The 12,377-nt window shown below is 43.5% G+C and overlaps 2 protein-coding genes across 3 annotated transcripts; one reads left to right on the forward strand and one right to left on the reverse strand.

The window, feature by feature from the left end:
- Nucleotides 1-2,216: 2,216 nt before the first annotated feature.
- On the forward strand, nt 2,217-4,037 carry LOC121533112 (inositol 1,4,5-trisphosphate receptor-interacting protein). The gene has a single exon (XM_045205213.1). It carries the CDS (start codon nt 2,340-2,342, stop codon nt 3,609-3,611), a length of 1,272 nt encoding a protein of 423 aa, XP_045061148.1. The 5' UTR covers nt 2,217-2,339; the 3' UTR covers nt 3,612-4,037.
- Nucleotides 4,038-5,227: 1,190 nt separating this feature from the next.
- zp3c (zona pellucida glycoprotein 3c) lies at nt 5,228-9,004 on the reverse strand. Of its 2 annotated transcripts, none has more exons than XM_041838889.2 (9): nt 8,411-9,004; nt 8,145-8,257; nt 7,896-7,999; nt 7,622-7,796; nt 6,086-6,194; nt 5,890-5,978; nt 5,734-5,807; nt 5,395-5,510; nt 5,228-5,293 (listed from the first exon to the last, which is right to left on the reverse strand). In XM_041838889.2, the coding sequence occupies exons 1-8, from the start codon at nt 8,957-8,959 to the stop codon at nt 5,422-5,424; spliced, it is 1,302 nt and encodes a 433-aa protein (XP_041694823.1). In that variant the 5' UTR covers nt 8,960-9,004; the 3' UTR covers nt 5,228-5,293; nt 5,395-5,421. The 2 variants fall into 2 exon arrangements, with proteins under 2 accessions (XP_041694823.1, XP_041694822.1); XM_041838888.2 differs by having other exon boundaries at nt 5,890-5,981.
- Nucleotides 9,005-12,377: the final 3,373 nt, after the last annotated feature.

The following is a 12,377-nucleotide window of genomic DNA, read 5'->3' on the forward strand; positions in this document are numbered from 1 at the left end:
ATGAATTACAACTGCATTTACTGAACTTTAGCAACATTGACAAAAACAATGGATAAATGTTGCCCTAAGACAGCTTTTCCCAAACTCGGTCCTGGGGACCCCAAGGGGTGCACATTTTGGATTTTGCCTTAGCATTACACAGCTGATTCAAATAGTCAACTTATCATCAAGATTTGATTATTTGAAGCAGCTGTGTAGTGCTAGGGCAAAAACCAAAACGTGCACCCCTTGGGGTCCCCAGGACCCAGTTTGGGAAAGGCTGCCCTAAGAGTTGTTTAAAGTCGGTATAATCTTATTCAAAACGATTCACAGCTGTAATGGCTGCCAAAAGCGCTTACATTAAGTTTCAACTCTGGGGTGTTTAATTTTGTAAAACATTTATTTGGAAAATGTTCTATAGTTTTCCTTCACTTTGAAATTGTGGAGTAGGTTGTGTAGATGTAACATTTTTATTTAATTATTATTATTACTTTTTTCTTCAATTTTAAAATGTGGAGTAGGTTGGGAAGATTACATTTTGAGGCAGCAAAATGTGAATACTTTCACCAGCGACTGTATCTACAGTAACTCTATGTACCTCTATATTTGGCCCTGCTGTGTTGTCTGATGACCCTGAATCTTATCTGAACACTAGAGGAAGTGTGTGTGCTATCCGGTTTGCTCTGTGTATTGCAGAGGAAAGTGTCGCACAGCCACAGCACATGAGCAGGGTACTCACTCAGGAAATAAGCCAACCTACAACTGCATCTAAAATAGGAAGAGATAGCGGTGTTGCCGTGCAAGGAACTCTTATTCGTTTCCTCCTCTACGGTACATTCATAACGACCATTGCCGAGTACAACTAGACTACTTATTCCAGCCAGGTAAGTGTTATTATTGCAACTTTTATTTTGATTGAGAAATAATGCTGTTTTGTGTGCATTCTGAATGAATTTATCAAACATTAGATGCTTTCGAGCCAACAAGGAAGTCCCCATCTCGGTCTCTCATCCACTCACTGTTCTTTATGCTTAGCATTGTCATTTTTCAACTGATATGATACATCATTATGGATTTCTGCTAAATCAGCATTTCACAGAAACTATCTGTACCTTTGATTTCATTGTGCACATTGATGCATGTGTCAAAAGTTTGGTATAATTTATCATACTCTACGTTAAAATATCATACTGGATTTCAAGTGCATTATGAATGAGAAGGATGGGAAAATAGATAGATATCAACATGCATACCGTAGAATAGAAACTGACATTTCTCATATGTCTTATTTTACTCCATAGAGACTAAGTTAAGGATGCAAGATACCATTCTCCGGGTGTTTGTGCTGGCAGTTAGTCTACTGTATCCCATCCCCAGAGAGGACAGAACAGGACAGCAGGATGATCACATAATGGGCATGCAGGAGCGTGAAGATTGGCTGTTGAGGGAGAGGGCAAAGATGGAACAGGAAGTGCCCCTCATCAATCAGGAAGGGCCCATCGACCACAAACCCTTACAACTTGAAGTACAACAGGTCTATCAAATCAACCAGAACCATTATCAAAAAGGCTTGGAAGAGACTCTTATCGAACAGAAACATTCTCAAGAGAACAAAGAGGAGAAAGATGAAGAGAAAGAGGAGGGATCTCACATTGACCAGAAGCTTTCACAAGTACACCAAGATGTAGCTAAGACAGAGCAAAACCTCTCACCAGAGGACAAGGAACAGTCTACCATTGACCTCAGCCTATCATTAACCCTTTCACAAGGAAACCAGGAAGTGCCTCATGACCAAGAGCAGCCTGATTCGGACACAGAGGCATCTCACATCGACAAGAAGCCATCCCACTTGGACAAGGACATGGTGAATGTCAATCAACAGTGGCCACAAGATGTCCAGACTGGTAGTTGCCATGGTGACAAACAGACATCACCAGAGCATCAGGAAAAGTCTCAGGTCGACCAACAGCAGTCTAAAACAGACCAGGAAGCAAACCAGGAGGTGCCACCCATCTTCAGTGAATCATCAGAGGGGAACCAGCAAGAGCATCTCAAAGACCAGCCGTCTAACACACATCAGGAAGTAAAAGTACAACCTAATCTCAAAAAGTCATCAGGTGACCAGCAACATCTCACAGAACAGTATAACACAAACCAGGAAGAGACACCGATTCTCAGCGAATCATCAGAGGATGACCAGCAGCAGGAGCATGTCACTAATATCATAGACTGGGAGAGCGACTACACCTGGTACCTATGGAACGCATACTCCCTCATCTCCTTTGTCCATTTCTCCATTAAATTATTCAGAAGACATTCACAGAAGAAGCCCCATCCAGGAGAGATCAATTTATGAAGATATGGAAAACATCTCTGTCATGAAAAACCTCTCGGCTGAAGTTCCGCTACCGGACAGTGATACACTCAACCGTTTTTACAACAAATGTGTCAAAGTCTCGCCCAATGAGAGCTGGAGGGTGAGTGAGTTTGTGGAGGGTTTTGCTAATGACCTATTAGAAGCCATGAGGAGCATGCATGACGTGGAGGTTGGCATGGGGATTGAAGACTTTGTGGTGGAGGGCGGGATCAGTTCCCTTGTATGTAACATCACAGTCCCCATTGCCCCACTGGAGCCATACAGTTTCCAGTTTCAACTCTGGTGTAACCAAGCTATTGATGATATGTCACCTGAAATGCAGGGCTGTGGTAGAGTCAAAATGGTGGATGGTGGTGTGAACCAAAATGGCTGCCCATGTCGCACAGCTGCCATAGAAGATGATGATATGCTATGCCTGCTGTGTGGTGACAATGAGAAAGTCAAAGTGGTGAAAGTCACTGATGTATTGAATAGCGCTCTTTGCTCAAAAAACACCCCTTACCTGGCCAAAACCCAGGTTACCAAATGGTTCCAGACTGCGATTAGAAAAGCTTGGGGACAGATATCCCACAAATACGAATTTGAGCTAACGTTTCGCAACATGGACGCACCGGGAGCTCTGATGGTTCGATTCAGATCAGGGAAGGTGATAACCTTCAATATGGCCCCCGTGGTGAAACTCAAAGACATTGAAGCTTATTTCACCATTTCTCCTTCCACCCCAACTAGGAATGCCTTGGACACGTACTGGAGCCTCTCATTGGCCACTTACGAGGACCACTTCCTGAAGTATCTGACCAATCACCTGCCTGAAAACCCCTGCCACATTCACTGCCTTGAAATTTTAGCATTCCTTCACAAAAAGCAAACAGGTCTCACAGGCAAAAGTGTCCTTACCGATTATCACTTCAAAACAGTGTTAATTCACTTGCTTTTGAGTAAAGAGCCTTCAGACTGGTACGCTGAACACTTGGCTAGCAGGCTACGTGATGCATTGAGATTCCTGGAAAATAGCCTTCAGGGCAGGAAGTTGCATCACAGCTTTATTGGAAATCCTCTGGTTCCAAGTGAGATTGGACTCCCTGCTGTATTTAGTGATGCAGAGCCTGTAAATCTCTTCTGCCCCCTTGGGGTACAAAATGGCAGCTACACCAAAACTGTAAAGCACTTGCAAGAGATGCTCAGGAACACTTCCATGCTGATACAAGAGTACTTGCCAAAGCCAAAGGAATGCAATGGCCTGGACAAATCTTAAACTGGTATAGAGGACAGTGTTGAACAATTTGAAAGGTTGATACTGGACAATTAACTGCAAAGGGAGACCTTTTTGGCATTTTTAAATACAGAGAAGTGCATTACATTTACATTTTAGTCATTTAGCAGACGCTCTTATCCAGAGCGACTTAGTGAGTGCATACATTTTTCATGCATCATGAGGAAACATGCATCTGCTTAAGTGGTTTAATGTTAAAATGCAACAAAAAAGTTCCCTCTGGACCCAAATAAATGCTTATTTGATAGTTCTAAAATACTTCGCGTTTCAGCATTCAAATCAAGTTAAAATATTTCCAAATACATTATTTCATACCTGGGTTCAACTGCATGGGAGTATTTACACTGAATACAAATAAACGCAACAATTAACAATTTTACTGAGTTAGAGTTCATAAGGAAATCAGTAAATTGAAATGCATTCATTAGGCCTTAATCTAATCGTGGTCCTCTGTAGCTCAGCTGGTAGAGCACGGCGCTTGTAACGCCAAGGTAGTGGGTTCGATCCCCGGGACCACCCATACACAAGACATTTATGCACGCATGACTAAGTCGCTTTGGATAAAAGCGTCTGCTAAATGGCATATTATGATTATTTATCTAGGTATTTCACATGACTGGGCAGGGGTGCAGCCATTGGTGGGCCTCGGAAGGCATAGGCCCACCCACTGCAGAGCCAGGCCCAGCCAATCAGAATGAGCTTCCCCCCCCCCAAAAAAAAGGGCTTTATTACAGACAGAAATACTCCGGTTTCAGCAGCGTCCAGGTGGCTGGTCTCCAATGATCTATAATATAATAATTAGCCATTTAGCAGACGCTTTTATCCAAAGCGACTTAGTCATGCGTGCATACATTTTTTTTTTGGTGTATGGGTGGTCCCAGGGATCGAACCCACTACCTTGGCGTTACAAGCGCCGTGCTCTACCAGCTGAGCTACAGAGGATCTACAGGTGAAGAAGCCGGTTGTAGAGGTCTTGGGCTGGCATGGTTACATGTGGTCCGCGGTTGTGAGGCCGGTTGGACATACTGCCCAATTCTAAAATATTGAGGCAGCTTATGGTAGAGAAATGAACATTCAATTATCTGGCAACAGCTCTGGTGGACATTACTGCAGTTAGCATGCCAATTGTGCACTCCTGCAATTTAGACAGTGGCATTGTGTGACAACACTGCACATTTGAGTGGCCTTTCATTGTCCCTAGCACAAGGTCCACCTGTAATGATCATGCAGTTTAATCAGCTTCTTGATATCCCAGGTGGATGGATTATCTTGGCAAAGGAGAAATGCTCTAACAGGGATGTAAACAAATGTGAACAAAATTTGAACTAAGCTTTGTGCGTATGGAACATTTCTGGGATCTTTAATTTCAGCTCATGAAAACCAACACTTTACATGTTGCGTTTATATTCTGGGATTTTAAAATGCACCATTAAAGTATTTAACTTCACATGCCAATAAATGCCAAGTGCAGTTCCAAATACATTCCAATAAAACATATCCAAATACTTACGATGTCTGAAAGTAATCAACTTAAATAATATTTTAACCCAGGTCTGCGTGGACCTCTGCAGCCATTTTGAATTAACTCAATACACATGATAGTTTAAAAAAGTTTATTTTATCAAACAAATTGTCCACTTCTCATTAAATCCTTCCAACAGCACCTAGAACCATGAGGAAAAATATGCAGAAATTAGTGCTCATACATTAACATAACATTAAGAATTAAACATTCTTAAGAATTAGGCAGAGGGACTGACACTACCTTTAGTAGCCCCATCCTTGAAGGTCTTCATGCTCCATTTTTAGCATGTGCCTCTACCATGCCATTTTTGCCATGGTCAATCGTCAGAATATGACTGGTCACAGTCCGCGCGTGAGCTATGAGAGCATTATCAGATCAGTATTGCATTTACCACAGAGAGATTAGGGTCAAACAAACCATAACGTTGAATATAAAATGGTGGTATGAATGCATGCACGTGTTAGGTCCTCAAAATGGCTTCCCATTCCCTTCTCTAATGCTCCCAGATGAAAGTGTTGATAAAGAGACAGGACAATGAGACAAGCCATGACTGGTCATGAACCAGGCCTATATGCTCACCGGATGGTTGTGGAGAAGGACAAGAGCTGACACAGCAGGAGCAAACCGCAGCGTCACCACACAGTTCAATCCATCTAGGACAATCACAATAAATATTAGTTAGACCTCATAGCTAGGAGTCCCTCTGAACTCATGTCATCATTCAGGTGAACCTACTTTTTAGTCTTTGTGTCATAGTTGCAGGATTTGGAACTCGGAGTTGGTGTGACATTCCCAGTAGTTATTTTACAGTGCAAGTAGAGTTTCTGCTAAAAATAAATGTAGGTTCTTTATTACTGTAGGCTTACATAGTATTAAAAGAATCAAAAACATCATGATTAGGTGTTTAGAGATTCACACATTTGAGTCAGACCTGATTGTCCAGTTCCTGGAAGATGAAGGCTCCGACACTGAACCTCAGACCGTTGGTGGTATGTGACAGGAACTTTGACTGGACAGTATTCTTGCCATCCACCATGCATCTAGTGAAGAGAAGATTGTACTGAACACACTAGTCCCTCCAACTCAAGACAAGGTTCACCCGCTGGTTCTTATTAGCGCCTTGTAAACCAGGCACTGATTTAGACCCAAGACACCAGGGCTGTTTTTACACAGGCAGACATTTCTGATTTCTCTCGTCGTTGAGGTTTAACGGCAGTTGGCGTTCAATGTTGCATTACCGCCCCCAACTGAACTATCCCTCTGTGCTGGCACAAATATACCATTCACAGGGATCTCTCAGAATCACTCACCCTTGACCCATCCTCTACGTCACTCCCTCAGCATACGACACCTTCTGCACTCTGACTCTAGCCACCTCCAGCGCTGAACACTTCCGATGCCCAGCAACATGTGCCCCCTACAGTTGACACCAACGAAACTACACAATACTCGATCCCATGCCCTACTACACACTGATGCGACATGACCATGAATATTGCACCTGAAACAGTGCAGTGGATTTGCCACAAAAGCTCTAACAGGATAACTGATATATCCTAACATGACTGTAAGGTAAAGACTGACTCAACTCAAAAAGGACTGGCAGTGACTCAGTTTCACCACTAGGGCTGCATTGTGCCAAACGGCAAGCATCACAAACAGGAATCTTCAACTTCAATTGCGCCACCTCCATACTTAATGATACCCCAGAAATCACTATATTCAATGGTGCCCTGTACCTAAGCGCAACGCAAGGCTATCCCAAGTTACATCACACGGAGCGCCTGCTCCCTCTGATCTGAAGAAACACAATCACAAGTCCACATCGGGTTACCTTCACTGACTCAAAAGCATCCACCATCTTTCCCACCAAACCTAAAACCACCCATGGATTAGTAAAAAGGCCTGGTTCCACCCGCTACAAAAATGCACTCCCACTGGACCAAGTGCATGTCCATCAATGCAAGGCTTGTGCGCAGAGCTCCTCACAAAACCTACCCCTCCCATTTCACCTCAGAACTGGCGTCCGGCTCACTCTGAACTTCAATCTTCCGCGACAAACCCTTTTCCCTGTTATTGCTAGCGTCATATTCAAACCCAGCCTCTTCCGCCATCCGTCTTTACAGCTTCTTTCCCTCCAATGCTCTTCCCTTAACCAATTACCCAACTCCTGAACATTCTACTTTTCCCAGCCGAAATATCGTCAGCCTCTTTGAGAGACATGGTAAGCCCTGTACTCCCACCACGTCAAATGCCGATTTTTACTAATTGGTCTTTTAACCAATCAGATAAGCTCTGAAAAAGACTGATTAGTTAGAAGACTAACTAGTGGAAGAGAACAGAATTGGGCTGCCTGTTTAAACAACCCAGGTGTGGAATCTAGCCAATTAACAATCAAGCAATTAACTACCAGGGAGAACACCAAACCAGCCCAAGAGATTGTAGTTCTATAATAAAGACGTTTTACCCATAGTTATCGACCACACTGTATTTGGGAGTGGATCTAGGGTTGGGGCTCGCAGTCACATAACAGTTGTTAACATACACCCGCCGATGCCTAGAAATAGTGGGAACTTTGGCCTCAAAGTACATTGGTTGTCCCAGGATATAGCTTTTATCTGCAGTGAGCATGTTCCATGAATCTGAAGAAAAAGCATAATGAGTTAAGGTTCTTTAACAGAAAACAATGCTCCCCAAAAGTACATTCTGATTTAGGTCATATTTGTCAAAAGTCAACTCACCATCATAAGGTGTGAGCGTGACACCGGCCTTGGATTTAAGGGCCTTGAAGACTTTTCTTCCCTCCAAACGAGGATGAAAGCCAACCTTGTAAGAGTGGTGGATCCTGCAGAAAATGGCCATTAGTGCAGTCACACTCCAATAATGTCCAGACTAGCATTCTACCTAGTATGGAGCCATGTATAGGATATGCTAGTGTGGACATTGGAATGTAGCCACCAAATGTAAAATCATGTAAAGTGGTAGTTTACCGATTGTAGCGGCATTCAAGGTAAATAGAGAATGGCAACTCCCTCACAATACCGCCGATAGCCTCTGGCTCATACTTCAGCACGTTAGAGTATGAAATATAGTCAGCGGTACACTAGAATAGGAGAAACACACCTCTAAAAACTACCAATACATCTGAACAAACTCAAAACATAACAGCCATAGAAATACAATCCCTTCAGACCATTGCAATTTGACAGGATCACTCAATGTCTGATAGTGACAGGGGATTGTATTGGTAACAGACCTTTCTGTGGAAGCCACAGCTTTTGATGTTGTAGAGCATGTAGTGGTGTTCAGCTGTGGATTTGTTGACAGTGCAGTTGTGGAGTTTGAGGTACTTGCAGGCGTTGGGGTTGGTTAAGGCGTCCTTTCTAATTCTCACATAAATCCTGTCAAGGTGGCACAGGACCTCAATCTTCTTAGAGTGAAATGGAGGAGTGGTCGTCGGAGGTGTGGTGGGCAGCAGGATGTGCTTGACGGAGTGGGGCAGCGGCCTGAAGTTCCCTTCAGGCTTGAAGAGGTATGCTTGGTCCTCAGAAGCGCGAATAGGGATGTATTCTGGTAGCTTCAAATAGTCTGGCTTATGAGAATGTTTCAACATGAGAGTGTCTGTAATTTGAGAATGAGATCTGACCTTGGGTTTAGATGCATCATCAAACCCCAATCGCTCCATCTCATCCCACAGAACCTCAGTGTCATTCACATCATAATCAAAAGGGAAGCCCTGACCTGGCAAACCATAAACTGCGTAGTAACTCATGAGCAAAAGCACCAGTGCCAATTTCACCACCATCTTGCGCTTCACCACCAACTCTCCCTCAACTAATCCAGAACAGTGACAAGGTGACTGAGCAAACAGCCATTTGCTTGTGTGGTTTATATAGCTGCTACAGCACCCAAGTAATTGCAACACCTGGTGATGACGTTAATCAGTAGCAGAATCAACCAATCAGCAGTCACCAGGGCCCAGTTTTTCAAAAGTTATGTGATCAGATTTCTTTTTATTCTGATCCAATCTGACCTTTAATCAGGATTAAATGTTGTTTTTGCGTTTTTCAAAGGTGATTCGGATAGTTTTAATGCCAGAAATCTGGATTATCTTGATCCCACTGGAAGGGTGGATTCATAATTTCATTTTAAAACAGCCATAAATCGCCTTGTGACGGGGAATGGAAATGTGATATGTGCAACAGGGAGGGGCAATTGAAAGTAAGATTCACAATTAAAGGTTTTATTGTTGAAACCTTTCTAGCCTGTCTATCTATGGGTAACAGGGTTGACGGTATGTTTGACCCACTCACTTTTCCACCACAAAATACCAGAACATGGGCAAAAAGAGTAGAACCAGCTCAAAAAGGAATAGTTTCACCACATTAAAATGAGAGTTCAGTTCAGGGTTGACCTTAAATGAGGGACAAACGCAAATTATTCACATTAAATAAATAATAATCTTCAGAAATTACTTTGTCAAAGCAACAAAAATAACTAGGGCTTTACAATGATGGTGGACTCTTGGAGAAATGTTGGTATTAAGTGGGTTAAAATCTTCCTAGAAGTCACAGAGGGTGCACGGAGTGACATGTCAAAATGATGAATTTTGGCACTTTAGCAAGTCATTATTCATATAAAAAATATGTTTATTCAATTCTCCATGTTGGCTATACTAAAGGGCACTTCAAATAAGATAACAGGTTTTTTAAGTGCAATATTGGTGCACAATTTTCACCCTACTTAAAATATCAAAGGGAAGCTAAAGGCACTAATTTCGTGGAACGACCCAACTGCAGGTGCCAATAAATCGCCAACCTTGGCTTTATACCTGTTCAAACAACACATTCCAGGTGGCAGTATGCACCCTTTCAGTTTGTTTACCAACTCAAAGAAGAGGTAGAATAAGAAAATGTACTACTTCAGAATGGAGATGGCCTCAATGGTGCTACCCATGCTCTCACAGACACCATAATGGGAGAGATACAATGTTCCGTCACTGATAGAACAAGGAGCCAGATATTTCTCCAGATGTATAAATCTGAAGCATCCAGTTGGAATTTCCACTCCCCACCAAATATGGCGAGGAGAGGAAGCCCAGTGGCCGGCAGTGGGAGAGTATGGAGCGAGATGGAACTGGGCTAACATTTTACTGATTTTCTCATCGAAGAAAAGCCAGATCTTCCGAGTGGGGGGGCTCCCGAGTGGCACAGCGGTCTAAGGCACTGCATCTCAGTGCTTGAGGTGTCACCACAGACCCTCTGGTTCGTTTCCAGGCTGTATCATAACCAGCCGTGATTGGGAGTCCCATAGGGCGGCGCACAATTGGCCCAGCGTCGTCCGGGTTTGGCCGGTGTAGGCCGTCATTGTAAATAAGAATTTGTTCTTAACTGACTTGCCTAGTTAAATAAAGATAAAATAAAGATCTCAATACAGTTTTCTGTTCCCAAAATTATGATCTGTTATGAACAGAGTGCACTGTTTTGTAGATGTGACCCTTTACCAAAGTTTCTAAATATTGCATTGTTTATATCAAATTGTTATTGCACACTTCACAGAAAAGGCGTTTCTCTTCTTCTTCTTCTTCTTCTTCTTCTTCGTTGGGGTTTATTGGTGGTTGGCATCCAATATGTTGCATTACCGCCCCCAACTGGACTATGGTAGAAATCCATGACACTTTCTGATACAAAATAATTACCAAAAAATGACCACCCTTCCAACTAACCCTACACTCATTAAAAACCCACTACCCCATTCCACTACATTGACCCTAACTGCTCCTGCACCATGCCAACGGCCTGAAAGGAAGGGACACCACCACTCAACACACCCTGTAACTCTTCTGAAGTCAAATCTCGTACACCCAAGTACTTCTCTGCAGCTGCCACCACAACATATATTTTCTGTGATTTACATTCCATTTCTGCGTTACAGTTGATAACCATTGCTATGAACGCTAAGAAGCCAACCTTACTGAAGCATATATCACTTGTTGGCCTATCCCTCTGTGCTGGCACAGATCTACTACTCACAGGGACCCTCTCAGGATCCCTCACCCTTGACCCATCCTCCTCTACTTTCTTCAGTGCCTCAGCTTACGATACCTTCTGCACTACTCTGACTGGCCACCTCCACATGCCTCTCTCGCACCGGACACTTCTGATCCCCAGCAACATGGGCACCCCTACATTTGACACACACAACTTCTTCCACCAATTATACACAATCCTCTGTCCGATGCCCTCCTGCACACTTCCCACATCTTGGAATCTCCCCCCTATGCACTGCTGCAACATGAACATAAACGTGGCACCTGAAACACCGCAGTGGATTCGGCACAAAAGTTCTAACAGGATAACTGATATATCCTAACATGGCTTTCTCAGGTAAAAACTAAAAAGGACAGACTGTGATACCTCTGTTTCACCATGCTCCCCACCAGGTCTGCGTCGCACAAACACCAGGAATCTTCATCTTCAATTGCTCCACCTCCACACTTAACGCTACCACAGAAATCACTCATTTCAATGGTGCCCTATTCCTAAGAGCAAAGCAAGAAACAGATCTTGACCCGAGTTGCGTGGCACGGAGAGCCCACTCCCTCTGGACGGAAGAAACACAAACAAACATCCACTTCGGGTTACCTTCACCCATTTAACAGTACCCAACATCTTTTTCACCCAACCTGATACCACATATACATCAGCCAAAAGGCCTGGATCCACTTTCTCCAAGAATCTCATTCTCACTGGGCCAAACTCATCTTCATCGTAACCATGTCCATCGATGCAAGGCTCGGACTCCGAGCTCCTCAACACACCTTCCACCTCACTTAAATCTCCCTCATTCACTTCCATTTCACCTCCAAAGCTCAGTATGGAGGACATCTCACTCTGTTTGTACTTGACTCCAGTCTTCTTCGACACACCATCTCCCTTTTTATAGCCACCTCTTCTTCGTCTTTTTCCTCCTCCATTCCTCCTCTGAAATCCACCTTTCCATGTTCCTGTCCCAATATTCCTCTTCTCCCGGCTTTGCTAGCGGCCCGGTGGCATCCCGACATAACTCCATCTCATCGTTCAACCTTCCAGGCGTTCCCTTCTTCTTCTTCTTCTTCTTCTTCTTCTTCTTACTGTACTGGAGTGTGAGGCCTATTCATCTATTTCTCTTATCTAGCGCTGTGTTTTCTGCCTACTGTTTTGGAATGTGAATTCATTACACCT

The sequence above is a fragment of the Coregonus clupeaformis genome, chromosome 20, assembly GCF_020615455.1.
Source record: "Coregonus clupeaformis isolate EN_2021a chromosome 20, ASM2061545v1, whole genome shotgun sequence".
NCBI classification, from domain to species: Eukaryota; Metazoa; Chordata; class Actinopteri; order Salmoniformes; family Salmonidae; genus Coregonus; species Coregonus clupeaformis.

Bases quoted from the DNA above. Each gene is read 5' to 3' on its own strand.
- zp3c (XM_041838888.2), bottom strand. From the start codon at position 8,959: ATGGTGGTGAAATTGGCACTGGTGCTTTTGCTCATGAGTTACTACGCA. The intron at 6,195-7,621 runs GTAAAACGTCTT...TCTCTTCACTAG, and splicing joins AGTGTGGTCGATAACTATGG to ATGCATGGTGGATGGCAAGA. The intron at 5,808-5,889 runs GTAGGTTCACCT...TGATTGTCCTAG, and splicing joins TATGACACAAAGACTAAAAA to ATGGATTGAACTGTGTGGTG.
- LOC121533112 (XM_045205213.1), top strand. From the start codon at position 2,340: ATGGAAAACATCTCTGTCATGAAAAACCTCTCGGCTGAAGTTCCGCTA.